General features: G+C 47.2%; 1 protein-coding gene across 2 annotated transcripts in view; it reads left to right on the top strand.

The window, feature by feature from the left end:
• The window catches only part of PLXNA4 (plexin A4), a 452,604-nt gene that overhangs the window by 275,064 nt on the left and 160,041 nt on the right, over positions 1–17,499 (top strand). For both annotated transcript variants that reach the window (XM_003813461.5, XM_034965007.3), the window contains exon 4: positions 2,705–2,836. In XM_003813461.5, coding sequence (XP_003813509.2) covers positions 2,705–2,836 — 132 coding nt within the window. The remainder of the gene's footprint in view (positions 1–2,704; positions 2,837–17,499) is intronic.

Below are 17,499 nucleotides of genomic sequence, written 5' to 3'. Positions count from 1 at the left end.
AGATAAAGGAGACTGCTCAGGCACTGAATGTAATTTCATTTGGGGATCAGGCCAAGGGGCACTGGATGGAGCTTAGTTCCGCCAGCACTCCCCTGGGGACCCTGCTCTGGCCGATGGTGGCCTGAGGGGGCTGGAGACCAGCCAGGGCATTCAGTATCACTCTCTGCTTCTGCTCCAGGGGCACCTCCCAGCTGGGGATGAAGCTTGGCTGGGCCAGGGGCCAAGGCCATCATTGCACGGTCAGACTTGGGTGGTAATCCCAATTGGTTTTGCATGAACTCCTGTTTCATCTAGATTAGGAAAGGACCTGGCCAGCATGGACATCTGGTGGCTTGGGGTGGGCACAGAAGAAGGAAGGCTCTGGGAATCAGAGGCATTTCCATTTTTGACACTAACCACGACTCCTTAAATCCTTTAACTGTTGTTTTCATGGGCTTAATGGGAAACCATCAAAGAGGAATCTGAACTACATTCATTTATTTATTCATTTTTAAAATAAATATTTGTCAGGTTCTAGTGTTTGAGCACCAAAATCAAGAATGACTAGAGAAAGTCTCAGGAATTGTACAGACTAGAGACAGACCCTGACCTCAGCTCCCTGCCTTTAGGTGGCCACCACCGGGAGACATACGGGAAACCCTCTGGGAGCAAGGACTCTCATGTAACTGGTGGTAGGAAAAGCATGGACTTCCAGAGTCAAACTGAATTCTAATTCTGTCCCCAGATTTTATCCCACAGGCCACTTGTTTAATGTACCTGGGTATCATTTTTCTTGCCTATTATCAGTGCATCCGCTAGGACTTTTGATGTTGCAAAAAACCTTTGTATTACTTTAACCTAAAGAAAATATCTGCAGTAACTAGAAAGTCCCAATGTCAGGCAGGCTTTGGGGTTACTTTGATTCAGTGGCTCAGCGATGTCACCAAAGACCAATATTTTCCCATCTCTGTGTTTGACCTGCCCTGGTTCCAGTTCCCTTCCTTGTTAGGAGAGGGCTGCCCACAGATCTTTGAGCCGCAAGTTCATTTTACCCCTTTGAGAGTGAAGAAAGATGGCCTCTTCTTTCTACCATGAGTCCCTGCTTTGCTCTGATTCACGTTGATTGGCTTGAGCCTATTTTCTCTTAATCACTGTGGCAGAGAGTAAGATCAAGCTGGTTTGTTTATGCTCATCACGGACAACCTGGGAAGCAAGGAGTGGGTTCAATCCCACCCAAAAGGTGGGAGAGGGTGGAATGGATGCTGGAGGGACACATGAGCCGTAATGAATGAACATTAAACCCACAGGATTGAGAGGATTATATCAATAAGGAATTATGTGCAAAACCATCTCCCAGTACCTGATATCCATGAAGCTTGAAAATAATGCTTAAAAGGAAATTTTAAAAATCAGAGTCCAGAACAAACCCAAAATCAAGCAAATAAACCACAAAATAACCTGATATCAGAGTTCATGGACTCAAGAGAAATGAAAGGTGGGAGCCTTCTGGGGGACCTGGTGTGGTCAGTTGTCATTAACATGGTGTTCTTTCTGTAATTTAGTTCCTCAGAATGACTCTTTTATTCTCCTTGATCTTGTGAGAGGTTAAAAATTATATATTAAAAATTAAAAATAAGAGTGCCTAATGGGAATATTTGGAATATAATTTTTTTCTTTAGTTTTATTGTTGAAATCTCTAAAATTACATTATGTGTAGCTTACAGTCATGCATGTGGTAGGGAAGTGTGGTGATCCCCTAGTTCTTGCCTAGCCACACTCTCAGTAATATTTGTTCCTGATTTATGGGAGTGGTGTTATTAGCACTGACTGCGCAGCGGTCATGTTGGATCTATGCACTCAAACACAGGACGGTTCCAGAGACCTTGGCCAACATCCAGAGGCCAGATGAGCATCATGTAGGGTTGGAAAGCTCATGTCTTTTCTAGGTTAGTTCTCATTCATGGGGCATGTGGGCAGAAGTCTTCTTTCCATTGTCTCTACGCTGTCCCAGCATTTCTAGGAAGGACTTATGGATGGCCGGGGATGATCTATTCAGCTGAGTGTTTGTGGAAGGTTGTGGATGACTCATGCCTGAAGCACATTTTCCTGTAATTCCCACATCCCTTTTGCTGGGGACATGAACAAAACCCCCAGAAGGTTTCAGGACCTAATGGTATAAGTATAAGCCACTATTTCAATGGCAAAAAAAGAGACCCTTAGTGTGAAACCTTTGGGGTTGGCACCCTGCCTGGTTCACCTTCAAGGAACAGCAATGACATCCAGGTAGCAGTTCCCATCCTTACACTGACATGTTTTTCTGCTAACAAATGCAGCAAATAATATTGCCTTTCCAATGCAGGGTGACACTCTGATCTGAGGCAGTTTCAATTACATGTTGTTCCTCCAGGCCTCAGAGCCTCATCTTTTTCTCCAAAGACCAGCAAGAAAGGCATCTAATGCTTGAGCCTGAGGCATAGGGAACCAGGGAGATTAAGACTGGATTCTTGGTGAAGCCCAGCTTGGTCCCCCACTTCCCTCTCTGCCACTCCCATCCTGAGGCCCTTGGTGAGCTTATGTCACTCCACTCCTTGGCTTTAGCCTGTGAGCACTATAGAGACAGAACTCATGCCCTCTCCCTTGGCTGTTGACAGGGTCTTTGGCTGAAGTTTGGCTGCGGGCAGTGCAGGATCTGAACTCACTTTGGCTCTCCTCTTCTTCTCCACAGATCCGGGTGGATGGACCCAGGGGCAACGCCCTCCAGTATGAGACGGTGCAGGTGGTGGACCCTGGCCCAGTCCTCCGGGATATGGCGTTCTCCAAGGACCACGAGCAACTCTACATCATGTCAGAGAGGCAGGTAAGGCTCTTCGGGCTCCGCTAGACATTTGTCTTGCAGTTAAATACTAGCCTGTGGCTCAGTACAAACCTTAGGAGGCCAGCTGCAGAGAGGTGATTTGATTTATTTGGCGTAGTGTGTATCTTTTCAGTTATGCTTTTCAGTTATGCTGCCTGGGGACTGAGGCTTGGTGTTCTGAAACAGGAAAGAAACATTTAAAATATCAAAATATTGGAGAGTCTAAAACAAATCCACTAATTTCAAAATCATGCATATATGTTCGGGGCCAACATTTGCTTTCTTCTGAAGGAACGTCGTACAGATGCCCAAATTGTGGGTCCAGATTTCCCTATACAAAATGCGACCTCATACCAAAGTCACCTTCCTGGCCCCCAGAAGCCTGTGGGATCTAGAATTTATTGCCAAAAGAGTGTAGTTAAGGGAACACCATGGTCAGGACTCAGAAAACAGTCTGTGTGATGAGATGCGATGGGGTAGGGCACGGCCTGAACTTTTGTGTGTACATACAACTCTTTGTGGAAACTCCAGCAAATGCCATGGAGCCCACCCGAGAAGAACAGATATGGTGCAGGTTTGCTGATGCTGAGTAGGAAGTAGAAAACCTGGGCTTGGTTCTCAAACTGAGCTGAGAACGAAGTAAGTTTTTCTGGAGTCCCTGAGCTCAGGCCAGGAGTCATATGTCTGCAGCAGGCAAAGGAAGGGGTTTCACCTTGGACATCCATGTATTTAAGGGTATTTCCTGGAGTCCTCCACCCAACAACACACAGCCCACCCCAAGTGAGGCGCAGCACTGCTGTACCTCTGCCCTGTGGCCTCTGTGGAGGATGGGTCGTTCCCGGGAGCTGCCCTTCTATCCCATGAATATGTATGCGTTAGCTCTGAGTGGCAGCAGCGGCCATGAGGGGCAGATCTCCCCTCTTTTTCATCCTCGTCAGCGTGGCCTGAACTCTCTGGAGGACCCTGCTGACAGAGTCTGGACTGTTCTGCCTGGACCCTCTTGGCATTGTGGGGGAGATGAATTCCACATTATGCCACCCACGGGGCTTGTGCATTATGCCTTAACAGTCACAGGAGCTCTGCCCTCCCCAAGAGCTCGATGACATCTTCTCCTGTTGTCAGACTCCCCGTTCTCCCGACTTCAGCCATACTGGGACCCATTGTGCCCTGGATGAGGCTGCCATGGCTTGGGAATGGTCTCATTCCCAAGGTAGGGTGGAAAATGGAGTCTTTTTTCCTGGGAGGGGAGACTACCGAGATGGAGCCTGCAGCTGGGCACGAGGCTTCCCATTTGTCTGCATTCCTTGCTTTTATAACAGCTTCCACACTCCCCACTCCAAGCCCACCTCTGAGGCCCTAGGAGCTGAGGGGAAGCAGCTTTCCTTGGTGGCATGAATCCTCTGGAGAAGATCTTCACAAGGCATTGAATATTCAAGATTTCTTGCCTGATCTGAAAGCCAGCATTTCTGAACCTGGGACTTAAAACGTAAGAGGACGTTCAAAGACGGAAAATATAAATGGAGCCAGGTGCAGGGTCTTGCACCTATAATCCCAGCTGCTCGGGAGGCCGAGGCAGGAGGATTACTGAAAGGCCAGGAGTTCAAGGCCAGCGTGGGCAACATAGCAAGACTTTGTCCTTAAAAAAAAAAAAAGAGAAATTAAAAACAAAAAAACAAAGTATAAGCTGGTAATATGAGTTATCAGCCCCCTTTGAGAACTGAGTCAGGATTCTGAGCATTACTCCTTCCCTGGAGGTGCCCATCTGAATCCTTGTTCACCTCTTTGTACTCAGCTGTTTCCCCTTGGATGGGTAATGTGGTCACTGTCCATTCAGGCTTGGCAATGAGGCATCCTGAGAACTCCATATTATGGGCACATTGGAAAGGAAGGCAGGAATGAATAGAGCCAGGGTGTTCATCCATTCCAGGGCTGCTCCACACAGATGTGGAGACTGGCCTGCCACCCAAATGACCATCTCAAAGGCCTAACACCTGGGCCGACACTGGTCTCCACTGGGCTTGTGGATTCTTGGTGGAGATTTGTAGAACAGTGCAATGATTAAGTCCACAGGTGTTGCCATTGAAATGTCTGAGTGTGAATCTTAAATCTCATTTACTAAATGTAGGCTCTGGTAAGTTCCTAACCTTAAGATTCAGCATTCTTTACTGTCCTATGTTGGTGACAATAATATCAGATAGTTTTTTTCCAAGAATTGAATGAGATAGGCATATAATAAGCTTAGAACCATGGCTGGCACAGAGTAAGTGCTTGTTAAATGGAGAGACTCTTGTTTTTTATGACTCTGTGACAGGAGTTTCCAGACACTGGCTGTGCTTAGAGTCAGGCAGGGGCTGGTATTGAGATTCTAGATGGTCCATCTGGGTTGGAGCACAGCAGCCCAGGTGAGGCCAAGGGAGGCAGGGAGCAAAAATCCAGTCCCGGGGGAGAGCGCATCAGGAACCCAGGCCTGCTTGACAGGTTGGGCATGCGGAATAGAGCTCAGGGCAAAGCAGCTTGATAAATATACCTGGGTATTTTCCAGACCCAGGGTATCAAGACTAATTCCAGCCTCCTTCAGGTGGTGGGTCTCCCTCAGCCATGATGGGTCAGAACACGTTGCACACTGTGTCTGCAGGCTAAGGGCATAGCTTAGCCATGATGTCAGTGCAGCCTGGAAAGCACTTTCCTTTCTTATGTGACTAATTTTTCCTTGTCCTTCAAAACTTAGCTCGGCTGTCACATTCTTCATTGGACTATTCCTGGCCTGCAGTTAGACATGTCTATAGTAGCTCTTGTCAGACCAGGCTGTGATTATGACTTCCTTGTCTCTCTTGCTGCCAGCAGCTTGAGAGCATCCGATGCCTTGCCAGCCTAAACTTCACCTAATAGGCCCCTCTTAATTTTTTAATGAATGAGTCCCCAGTGCCTTCATTGAACCAGAATTGGAAAAGAGAGGTACCAACACAAATAACCTATTGCTTCAGTTTATTTCAAAGTTCAAACTTAAGTCAGATAAGGGAAGAACTTCCTGCATGTCGGTAATCTACCACTTATATTCATTGGCTAGGGCTGCCATAACAAAATAGCACAGACTGGGGAGCTTAAACAACAGAAATTTGTTTTCTCATAGCTTTGGATGTTGGAAGTCCAGGATCATCACAGTGTCAGCAGGGGTGGTTTTTTCTGAGGCCTCTCTCCCTGGCTTGCAGATGGCCACCTTCTCACTGTGTCCTCACATAGCCTTTCCTCTGTGTGCACAGCCCTGGTGTTTCTCTATGTGTCCTACTCGCCTCTTCTTCTAAGAGCACCAGTCAGATTGGATTAGGGCCTCTCTCTATCAGCCTCATTTTAACATAAACACCTTGATATGGTTTTGCTGTGTCCCACCCAAATCTCATCTTGAGTTGTAGCTCCCATAATTCTACGGACTCTACAAAATGTTTCCAGAATATGGCTATTTCCCACCACTTCATTGTTACCCACCTGGATTGAACCCCCATGGTCTCTTGCCTGAATATTTGCAATAGCCCTCCAACTACTCTCTCTGTTTCCACCTTTGTCTTTCCAGTCTTTTCTCCATGCAGCAGTTAATCTTCAAAAGTTTGAGTTAGATAGTGTCATTCCTCCGTTCAAATCCTTTCAATGACCAAAGTGCCTATGAAGACCCACAGGGCCTTATATGCTCTGTCCTCATGAGATGTCCAAGCTCATCACCTGCCGCTCTCCCCGCTCCCCTGCTCTGCAGGGCCAGGGCGGGAGAGAGTGCTCTGGACACGGAAATGTCCTCTGTGATGCTCCTGCAATATGGCAGGCTCCTGCTTCAGGATCTTTGTCCTGGTTGTTCCCCTTTGCCTGGAATTCTATCCAGGTATCTTCCTCCCCTGAGTACCACAGGTAAAACTCTAGATTGCCTTCCACCCAGACTCATAAACTCCCAATCTCCTCTCCTGGCTCTATTTTTATCCATAGCACTTAGTCTCTTCTTATTTGCTATATGATTCTTAATAATTGTTCTGTATTATATGTCTTCCTCATTTAAAATGTAAACTCCATAAGAATATGATTTTTTGTTTTTTAGTCTTTTTAGTTTACTTGTATGTTACCCCTAGAACAGCACTGACACCTAATAAACACTCAATACACATTTGTGGAATGGGCGACTGAATGGATCTGGGCTCAAGAGAGCTGTGGTTTCAATTTTGCTGCTCTGGTTGCTCCTATAACTGAAGACTAAAATCTAACATGAAACATACTAGCATCTGTATTCCCAGATCTTAGTGGAAGGGCATCCTAAACATATGTGAGAGTGGCAATCTGGATGATAATCCAGGAGGCTTATATGGGATTGAAGGACACATTTTCTAACAGGGATCACTGTGTAAAAAAAACCGGTGGTAGAAAATGTGTGCTTTATGCTGTCCATTCTTACATACCAGCCTCTCTCTTCTCTGATCTGTTTGGGATCTGCAGCAGGGCAGTGGCCTAAACAACCTTTTTGTCCTGGCGTTGTGTTCAATACAATGACAGGTGATATGGTTTGGCTGTGTCCCCACCTAAATCTCATCTTGCATTGTAGCTCCCATAATTCCCATGTGTTGTGGAAGGGACCTGGTGAAAGATAATTGAATCCTGGGGGTGGTTTCCCCCATGCTGTTCTCATGTAGTGAATAAGTCTCACAAGATCCAATGGTTTTATATTTGCTTGGCTCTCATTCTGTCTTCCCTGCCGCCATGTAAGATGTGATTGTGAGGCCTCCCCAGCCACATGAAACTCTGAGTCCATTAAACCTCTTTTTCTTTGTAAATTACCTAGTCTCAGGTATGTTTTTTTTAGCAGCATGAAAACAAGCTAATACAACAGGCGAAGAGATGAGCAACTGAATCGGGAGGCTTGTGAGCACTTTCCAAGTTAACAGAATGGGTGTTCATGGACCTCTCCTACCATCAGGGGCATCTCATCATTCTTGGCATAAGGCCCAAGCTCCTGGCATGGCCCCTTGGCCCCATCCTGTGACTCCTCTCCACCTCTGCAAGCTCATTTTGTGACCCTGGACCCTGGCTCTCCGTGTACTAGCAAACAGGCCTTTGTTCTGTCCCTGAGCCCAGCTCCTTCCTGCTGCAGAACTTGCACGCTTACTGTTTCCTCTGCTGTGAAAACTCTCTGGCTTTTCCTGTGGCTGGTTCCTCCTCATGCCTGTGGTTTTTGCTCAAATATTGTGTCCTCAGAGAGGCCTCCACTGGCCACCCTACATAAATATCCCTCACTCTGGAATCTTGACTTCTTCCTATTAAGTCTTTTTGTTTACTCCCTTCTGGTGCCCACCACAGTATGAAAATTACCTGTTTATTTCCCATCCCTATTCATTAGCATATAAGTTCCTGGAGGGCAGGGACCTTGTCTCTCTTGTGTCTAGCAGGTAGAGGAAGACCTCACCCAGAGAAAGGGCCAGGTATATTCTTATAGAGTTAATATGAGTGAATGAGCTTTGGACTTCATCTGTTTGTGATGAAGAGCAGCCCTTCTTTGAGAGCACTCTGATTTTGGTGAGACTGGGACCTCCTGCCTGGAGATGATGCCTGAAGACTTAAATAGAGATGGCAGGATTCTGAGTTTTGTTAAGAACCAGATAACTTTGATTCGTCAGCAACCTGGCAAGCTCTAGGGTGTTACCTCTGCCCCTGAGGAATGTTCCTCTTTACCATTTGGTGGGCAGGGGCTGCTCTCTCTTTTAAACACTCTTTCATCCCTTCTTGTCCCTAGTTTCTTTGTGGATGGAGATGCTGCTCTCTGCCACCTCCAGCCTCCCTCTGATTTACCTGATACCACACTGGGGGACACAGAGTGCAGGAAAGAGGCATTTGACAGTCAGGGGAAATATTTTGCGTCATATTTTAGTAGTCGTGAAACAGTTAATGAATCCATAGTTAAAGAAGTATCCAGAGAGATCAACTAACTTTGACTCCCCACTGCTGTTTGAAACTTTCCTTGGGGCTGAGTGTGGGGGCTCACGCCTGCAATCCCAGCACTTTGGGAGGCTGAGGAGGGCAGGTCACCTGAGGTCAGGAGTTCGAGACCAGCCTGGCCAACATGGAGAAACCCATCTCTACTAAAAAGACAAAACATTAGCTGAGCCTGGTGGCATGCACCTGTAATCCCAACCACTTGGGAGGCTGAGGCAGGAGAATCGCTTGAACCTGGGAGGCGGAGGTTGCAGTGAACTTAGATCATGCCACTGCACTCCAGCCTATGTGACTAGTGAGACTCTGACTCAAAAAATAAATAAATAAATAAACTCTCCTTGGTTCCAGTGTTCCTCATTCCATATGCTGAAATAGGCCAGCTCTTGGCATGTGGTAGGATGAATGGATGGTAGAGAGGATGAATGGATGGCCAGCTCTCGACATGCAGGGTAAGGATTATATGACTAATGGAGGTAGAGAATGGAGTGTGTGTGTGTGTACACATGTGCATATCTGCACACAAATGCTACATATTTTCTGGCTCTGTCACCCATTCCCTCAGCACCTTATTCATTCAATATTCAACAAATGTTTACTGAGCACCTGCTCTGAGCCAAGCATTCTTCTAGGATACCAGGAATTCCATGGGGAATAATACAAGCAAAGTCCTTATCCTTATAGGCCTTACATTCTGGGCAGAGAGACAGCGAATGAGAGAATGAGTGAATGGCTTAGATCAGGTAATAGTGAATAGAGTGAAAAATTAAACCGACTCAGGAGGAATAAGGTGATGGCCAGAAGAGTGGAGGGGAGTGCTCTTTTAAAGATGGTTGCAAGGGAAATTCTCCAAGGAGGGAACTTTTGAGCAAAAAGCAGAAGAGTGAAGTGGTGCGAGAGGACCGTCTGGGGAGAAGTGGTCCAGGTGGAGGGAACAGCAAGCACAGAGGCCAGAGACGGCATGTGACATGTGTTTTTGAGGACACCAGACGGGCTGCCAGGAGGGGAGAAGGAAAGTGGTGAGTGAGACAGCTGAAGACAGAGGCCAGCTCAGATCACCCCAGCCTCCGTGTGCACCTGTGTAATGGGGATTTAGTAAACAGTATTGATCTCCTGGAGTGAGTGAGGATTCAATGAGATATTCCATGTAAAAGAGCTTAGCTCAGAAAGAACATTCAGCAAACGTTAGCTATTAGGTTATTTGCAAATTACATAGTTCTGTAGCCTGGATATGGTTTCTCTTATCATGGACGTGTGGGTCCCTCTGTGAGCTCTTGCAGCAAGTGCCATGTTCCGGGTACACTTCTGCTTGGAGTGTACGAGTGTGCACTGTTAGGTGTCAGTGTCATTTTGTCATGATTTAACTGTCTCTTTCAGAGCCATGTTACATTTCTCTCTGTCTCTTTTCTTTCTTCTGCATGATTCTGGATATCTCTCAGCTGTGTGCACACATGCACACCCACCCCTTCCCCTGTGTCTATCCCTGTCTGTGTGTCTCTGTTAGCCTCCTTCTTGCTTTGTATGTGTATGCATGTGTATGAGTGTGGTGTGTATTTACTAAAATTCCAGTAACCCCAAGGGAATGTCTATACACACTGAAACCAGTGTGATAAAAACCTGCCAAGCCAATGGGAAGGAGGTGAGAGGAAATGTCAGTGAGGCAGATAAATGAGAAGATGAGGTGGCAGAACTGGGACCATCCTTGTTCTTGGGTGCCCTGGAGTGACCCCTGCCAGGGGAGAAGCAGCTGTCCCCCAGACAAGGCGAGTATCTTCTTTGATAGACCCAGAGGAAGTGGCAGATTTCTCAGTGAATTTCAATGTATCTGCCTCTCCACACACCAGCCCTTTCCTTCCTGGAAGCCAGAAGCCTCAAACACACATTTCTGCTTTGGGGATCTGTTTCAGCGATGTTTGGACCAAAGCCATCTTTTATGGTGTCCTTTGTTTTACTGACTCCTGTTCACAGTGGGCCTGCTTCCAGGTGCTGGGGGACTCCTGCAGCCTGTCCTCCTGAGCTGCCGGTGCTCAGGTCCTTGCTATAAAGCAGGATGCGGACGCCTGTGGGGCCTGAGGAGGTGGGCCTGGAGGTGAGTCCCCTGCCCATAGGCATTGCCCGGGATAGCAGCCTTGCCTGGCTCCTTCCAGCATAAACCAGTAGTGAAGTGGCGAGGGCCACCTTGCTTTATAGCATATTACTCAGGCCTGATTCATTCATTCGTTTAGGAAACAGAGATCAACCTGGGCAACATAGAGAGACCCTATCTCTAAAAAATAAAATTTAATTAGCTGGGCATTGTGGCTCATACCTGTAATCCCAGCACTTTGAGAGGCCAAGGTAGAAGGATTGGTTGAGGGCAGGAGTTTGAGACCAGCCTGGGCAATATGGCAAAACCCCATCTCTACAAAAAATTTCTTTGGGAGGCCGAGGCGGGCGGATCACGAGGTCAGGAGATCGAGACCATCCTGGCTAACACGGTGAAACCCCGTCTCTACTAAAAATACAAAAAATTAGCCGGGCGTGGTAGCGGGCGCCTGTAGTCCCAGCTACTCGGGAGCCTGAGGCAGGAGAATGGCGTGAACCCGGGAGGCGGAGCTTGCAGTGAGCCGAGATCGCGCCACTGCACTCCAGCCTGGGCGACAGAGCGAGACTCCGTCTCAAAAAAAAAAAAAAAAAAAAAATTTAAAAATTAGCCAGGTGTGGTGGTGTGCACCTGTAGTCCCAGCTACTCAGGAGGCTGAGGCAGAGGGATCACTTGAGCCTAGGAGGTTGAGGCTGCAATGAGCCGTGGTCATGCCACTGTACTCCAGCCTGGGCAATAGAGGGAGATGATTTCTCTAAAAAAACAAATAAATAAAAATAAATTTTTTTAAAAGAAACATTCCCTAAGCTCCCTCCTACTATGTGCCAAGCACCAGTCAAGGCATTGGGAATACAACCATGAAGAAACAGTGACATATCCCTATGATTTTAGCAAAAGGAAGCAGCAAAGAAGGAACCAACCTAGGAAATAAATCAGAGACTAGGTTAGCAGGTGATAAACACGCCAGAAAAAGGAAATCAAGTGGATTAAGTGGAGTCAGGATCCTTGTGGGGGTGAAAGGGTTGCATTTTAAAATAGAGTGGTCAGATGGGCATACAAGAGGAGAAGGGGAGGCCTGTCCATGTTGTCCTGTCCCTTTCCTTCTTCTATTTATTTGCAAGTTCTTTGTTTGGGGTTGTGAAATTGAAAGATAGTGAAGCCAGCCTCTCTGGAGGGAAGAGGTGAGAGGAGGCATCGTGATTGTTTTTTACCATGCTGAGAGCTTCAGAAGGAGCCATAGTTCAACGGGGAGGTAGTATCATGGTCTAAGAAGGCAACATCGCTTGAGGCTTGGGACCCCTAAGTGGATGTTGCCTCCACCAGGGACCCCCTGTGTGATAAAGGAGTCATTACCGTTTCTTTGCACCTCAGTGTCTGTCCCTGTCTCCACCCTGCCTCCCAGGATGTTCTGAGGGAGGTGATGTGAAGTCTGACAGTCTTGGAGGTCTATAGACATTGATTTGATAGAAGAGGCTGTTGTGGAGATACTGTCTGCAGCCAAAGGTGCTGCAGACACCTTTGAGTCCTGCCCTCAGCACTGTGTCTGTGGGCATGTCTCACGTGAGGTGCACTGGATGGTGATGCAGCCGTCTCTCTGCCATCCTTTCTGCCCCTGTGGGGGCCGAGCTGTTCACTCCAGTTAGTGTTTGGATGGCTGACATGGTGACAAGCCCACGTGGATGTTTGCTCCTGGCACCCAGGCTGGCCCATGTCTGATAGCTCCTGGGAGAGCAAACTTGAAGCACAGGGCTGAGGAATGAGTGACAGGAAATGGAGCCACCTCAGACATTCACAAAAACAGAAAAGCTGTCTCAGTGTTTCACCCAATTTCACTCAGGTGGGAGCCTTCCCATTTGTCTGGAACAGATTCTGAAGGTTCCAGAATGTCATTACTGAGATATTCCCACTTCCCACTTCATTCTCAATCAAGGCAGGATGTCTGCATTTTACCACGGCAGAACTGGAGGAACCAGAGGGGAAGTGACTTCCCTCCCTAGTTTCCTACAGTCAGTAGGTGCTGAATTGTCCACTGTACCCTAAAACCTTAGGCCTGGAAAATGCTACTGGCTTATCTGGCGCAACACGCTCCTACTGCACTTTGTGATCAGTGTGGAAACTGAAGCACAGAGGAGGGAGCAGGTCATCCAGAGTCACCAGCAGTTTGGGGGAGGAGCTGAGCTTGAATATAGGGCTCAGCTCCTTCTGCAATGCCTTTCCCAGCCCCCTCCTCCAACGAGGAACGGGGAGCTCTCTGTGAGAGCAAGAGATACTATCCATCGTCTTGACTTTCCAGTAAAAAGTGGTACGCCCCGCTCTTGGGTGTCAGAACCAGCCATAGAAGGCAGAAGGAATCTCTGGGGATGGGGGTGGTGGAGCAGTGCAGATGTGATCAGAACTCAGAACCAGCCATAGAAGGCAGAAGGAATCTCTGGGGATGGGGGTGGTGGAGCAATGCAGATGTGATCAGAACTCAGAACCAGCCTCGGCCCCATGAAGGAGGTCCCTTGGTTTACTTCTCCTTTGTTGTAGCCTGACACAAGGTGGGACAAGCGCCCCTTTGCAACCTCTAGGGCATCCCGGGGTACATGCAGCCCTGGGTGGCACCAGCCCCACCTCACAGAGGGAGTAGGCAGGGTAGCAGCCCACCACCCCCACTGTTTTTTTCTGACTGACATGTTTCTACATGGTCACTGGTGTAGGCAAAAGTCTCTGACATCTGAGTATGATCACCACAGTGACCTGGCATCTCTCAGACAGACCATGGGGGTGACCAGAAAGTATAAGCATGTGTAAGACGGAGGCTACAGGGGCATGTCATGAACAGACCACGGACTTGGCTTTTCATATCCGTCCTTAGTACTCACTAGCTGTGCCACCTGGAGCAACTCACTCAAGCAGTTCATGCTTTGGTTTTTTATGTAGAAAATTAAAGTGATGATAACTCTCTTTCAGTGCTTTTAGGATTGAAGTTAATTTATGTAAAGTGCCTAGCACGTAGTAGGCTTTTAGTAAGTTGTGGTTGCTGTCATCATTATCATTATTCTTATTACTGTTAGAAAATGTATTGTTAATCCTAGCACTTTGGGAGACCAAGGCGGGCAGATTGCCTGAGCTCAGGAGTTCAAGACCAGCCTGGACAACACGGTGAAACCCCGTCTTTACTAAAAATACAAAAAGTTAGCCAGGCCTTATTGTGCGTGCCTATAGTCTCGGCTACCTGGAAGGCTGAGGCATGAGAATCACTTGAACCCAGGCGGCAGAGGTTGCAGTGAGCTGAGATCATGCCACTTCACCCCGGCTTAGGTGACAGAGTGAGACTCTATGTCCAAAACAAACAAACAAAAATGTTGTTAGGGGCAGAGAAGCCTGGACAAACCACTGCTTGGTGGCTAAAGGCCAGTTGAGCTCCAGGCACCAGCTACCCAGGATTCTGTGCTTCCCTTATCTATCATCTCAAAGCCCCTAGAAAGTACTCAGGCAGAGACTCCCTTCATAGTAAGGAGCACTGCCTTCCAGGGGATGGAGGGCCCAGGAGGCTGTGGTCTCCCACCCTAATCAGAGAGAGCTATGTTGTCTCTGGATTTTTCTCTGTAACTCTGCTTCCACTCCGGGGAAGGAGTCTGAATCCATTTGAGTCCAACCTCATTGGATATATGAAGTTATCACAGATTGGGTAGCTGAAGAAACTTTTGGTCCCTCATCTTCCAGGACTTCTAGAGCAGAGGGAAAACTGGCTCATTTTCCTTCTCTCTGCCCCAGAATAGAGAAGAAGAGCTATGATGTGGAGGTAGAGCAGGGGTGGGTGAGGGAGGATGTGGAGCAGTGGAGCAGGAGGAAAGCTGAGGAAACCCAAGGGCCAGTGGTTAAGGAAAGCGCTGGCAGGTCTCTAATCCTGAACTCCATTAAGCATCTGTCTCTGGCAATTGTCCTGACAATTATTGCACCTTCTCCTAACTTAGCGCCGGTGTCCTGGTACTTTCGGGGCACTCTAAGTGCCATTTTTAAAGACAACCACCTATAATCATCCACTTAGCAGCATACGAGGAGACTCCACAGGGTGGACAGACAGGACCAGGGCTGCTTCTCTGCTAGCTTCCAGCTCCTGTCCCACCATGTCTGTTTAGTAAGTGCCCACTGCATGCCCCACACAGAGCCAGTCCCTGTACACAATCAGAGAAGGGCCGAGGGAAGGCCTTGTTCTGGAAGCTCTGCAGTGGTAAAGTGAGAGCAAGCTCCAGCTTGAAGGGTGTTGAAAAGGGTGTGGTCCTGCTGTGGGAATTGCTCCAGAAACCCAACTTTCTCATAGAGTTAGGGATCAGGGAAGAAAAAGATGTCAGTTTAAAGGGCACATTCTCCTTACGCTTTTGAGTGAGGTCATTACAAGGACTCTGGTCTGGAGGCTGGAGTCTTTGGGCTCTTTCTTAAGACTACCACTGATCCTCATTTGTGGGTGGGGGTCGGGGGTGGGCCTTGACCACCTCACCCCTCTCAACAGGCCAGGTGTTGGTAGAAGTTGACTCACACCGTTCCAACCCACTCCCCTGTCCCCTAGGGATGGTATCCTAATGGAAATGGTTAAATTTCATGAGCACTGATTGACTTGCTCTTGAGTTCTGTGGAAAACAGACCAGAAATGTTGATACTTAAGTACATTTTACACTCCGTTTGAATATCAATGGGACGTTTTCAAAAGTAAATAGATGCACATTAATTTATGCCCATGTTCAAGATGACTAGTTAGCATTAATGATGTCATGTGACTTTACTAAATGCAATATAGGTATAAAAGGGTAAATTACAAATGGCATTTATTTACATATCTCATATGAGTCTTTCAAGTGCATTTCAGATATTACAAGCAGACAATGGAGACATCAATTTGAAACTGACTCAGAGACGTATGCGATGGTTTTGAAGGGATGCACAATGGCTAAGGGGAGATTATCTGAATACTTATTTAGACAAAGTCCAGAAAAACAATGAAGAGGTGGAGGAACAGGTAGAGAATATATCCTTCTCCAAAAGGATTCCAGCTGGTGCAGAAGGCTATCCAGTTGCAAGCTGGGTGGCTTGAAGGTGGGTCAGGGCTAGAATCACAGCTCTGCTTCCGGATTCTGGCTCTGCCACTTGACTTTGGACAAGTTATTTAATCTCTGGGTATTTCAGTTTCTTCGTCGGCAAAATGGGAATATCCTAGTGCCCAATGGCTGGGTGGTTACCATGAATAAATAAGAAAGTGCACATAAAATTCTTAGCGCATTGCCTGGCACATAATGACAACTCAATGAGGCTTAGCTTTCATCTCTATGATTTTCAGTATGCTGGTGACTGTTATAAGAATGTCTATGTTTTATTGAAAAAAATCCACCTATGCCAGGTGTGGTGGCTCACACCTATAATCCCAGCACTTTGGGAGGCTGAGGTGGGCAGATCATCTGAGGTCAGGAGTTTGAGACTAGCCTGGACAACATGGTGAAACTCCATCTCTACTAAAAATTCAAAAATTAGCCAGGCGTGGTGGTGTGTGCCTGTAGTCCCAGCTACTTGGGAGGCTGAGGCAGAAGAATTGCTTGAACCTGGAAGGGGGAGGTTTCAGAAAAGAAAAGAAAGAAATCCACCTGTAATAATTTTCTTCCATCGTTCATAAACTCACTCCTGTATCCTCTGGAGCGTATTAGGTGTTTTTGGTGCCAAGAGTGACAGAGAGCAGACCAGGAGGCCTCCATCGGCCCCACTCCTGGTTGGCTCTGGCCTCACAGTCTGAGTCCACAGGTTCCAAGGCCCCTTGGGTGTTCTAGTGGACAGAGGTGCCCAACCCCCTTCCCTGAGACATGGCCTTTGGCTAGGGCCACTACTCACACCTGAGATCACCTTCAGCAGGAGAGGAAGGCCCTCTGGAGAAAGTTCTATTCCCTCAAAACCCCTTTTAATCCACAGGCTGGGAGATAAATGTTCACTGTCATTAAAGTGTGTCTCAAGAGACAAATGATATTCACGTGAAGCATGACATGTGTAGGAGACCTCTTGCCGGTCCTTGCCTTGGTACAGATTTAAGCATCAGTTACTTAATCCAGCATTTCCCAAACTTTATTTCTTAGAACGAAAATTCTGCAGGATTTTTTTTTAAAACAAAAGCTTTCTTTAGTCAAATATGTTTGAGAAAATCTGAGTTGAGCAGATGTATAGATATGTAGAGATTAAGATTTTTAGAGATAGGGTCTCACTCTGCCACCCAGGCTGGAGTGCACTGGTGCCATCATAGCTTACTGTAACCTTGAAGTCCTAAGCTCAAATGATCCTCCCACCTCAGCCTCTGGAGTCGTTGGGGCTACAGGTGCCCTTTCTCTCCAAGCTAAATTTTTAAAAATTTTGTGTAGAGATGAGGTCTTGCTGTGTTGTACACGCTGGGCTCCTCCTGGGCTTAAGTGATCCTCCTGCTTGGCCTCCCACAGCACTGGGATTACAGGCATGAGCCACTGTATCCAGCCCTTGAGTTAAGTGGATATCTTGACTATAGCATTTTATAGTGCATTTAATATACTAATGGGTATTATGAATCTCTGAGCTATGAGTGAGATGACAAATGTAGGAAGTAGTATCTCTCAGAGTCATTTGGCCACAGAAC

Source organism: Pan paniscus, chromosome 6 (assembly GCF_029289425.2).
Source record: "Pan paniscus chromosome 6, NHGRI_mPanPan1-v2.0_pri, whole genome shotgun sequence".
NCBI classification, from domain to species: Eukaryota; Metazoa; Chordata; class Mammalia; order Primates; family Hominidae; genus Pan; species Pan paniscus.
This window is presented reverse-complemented; position numbering and strand designations above follow the sequence as displayed.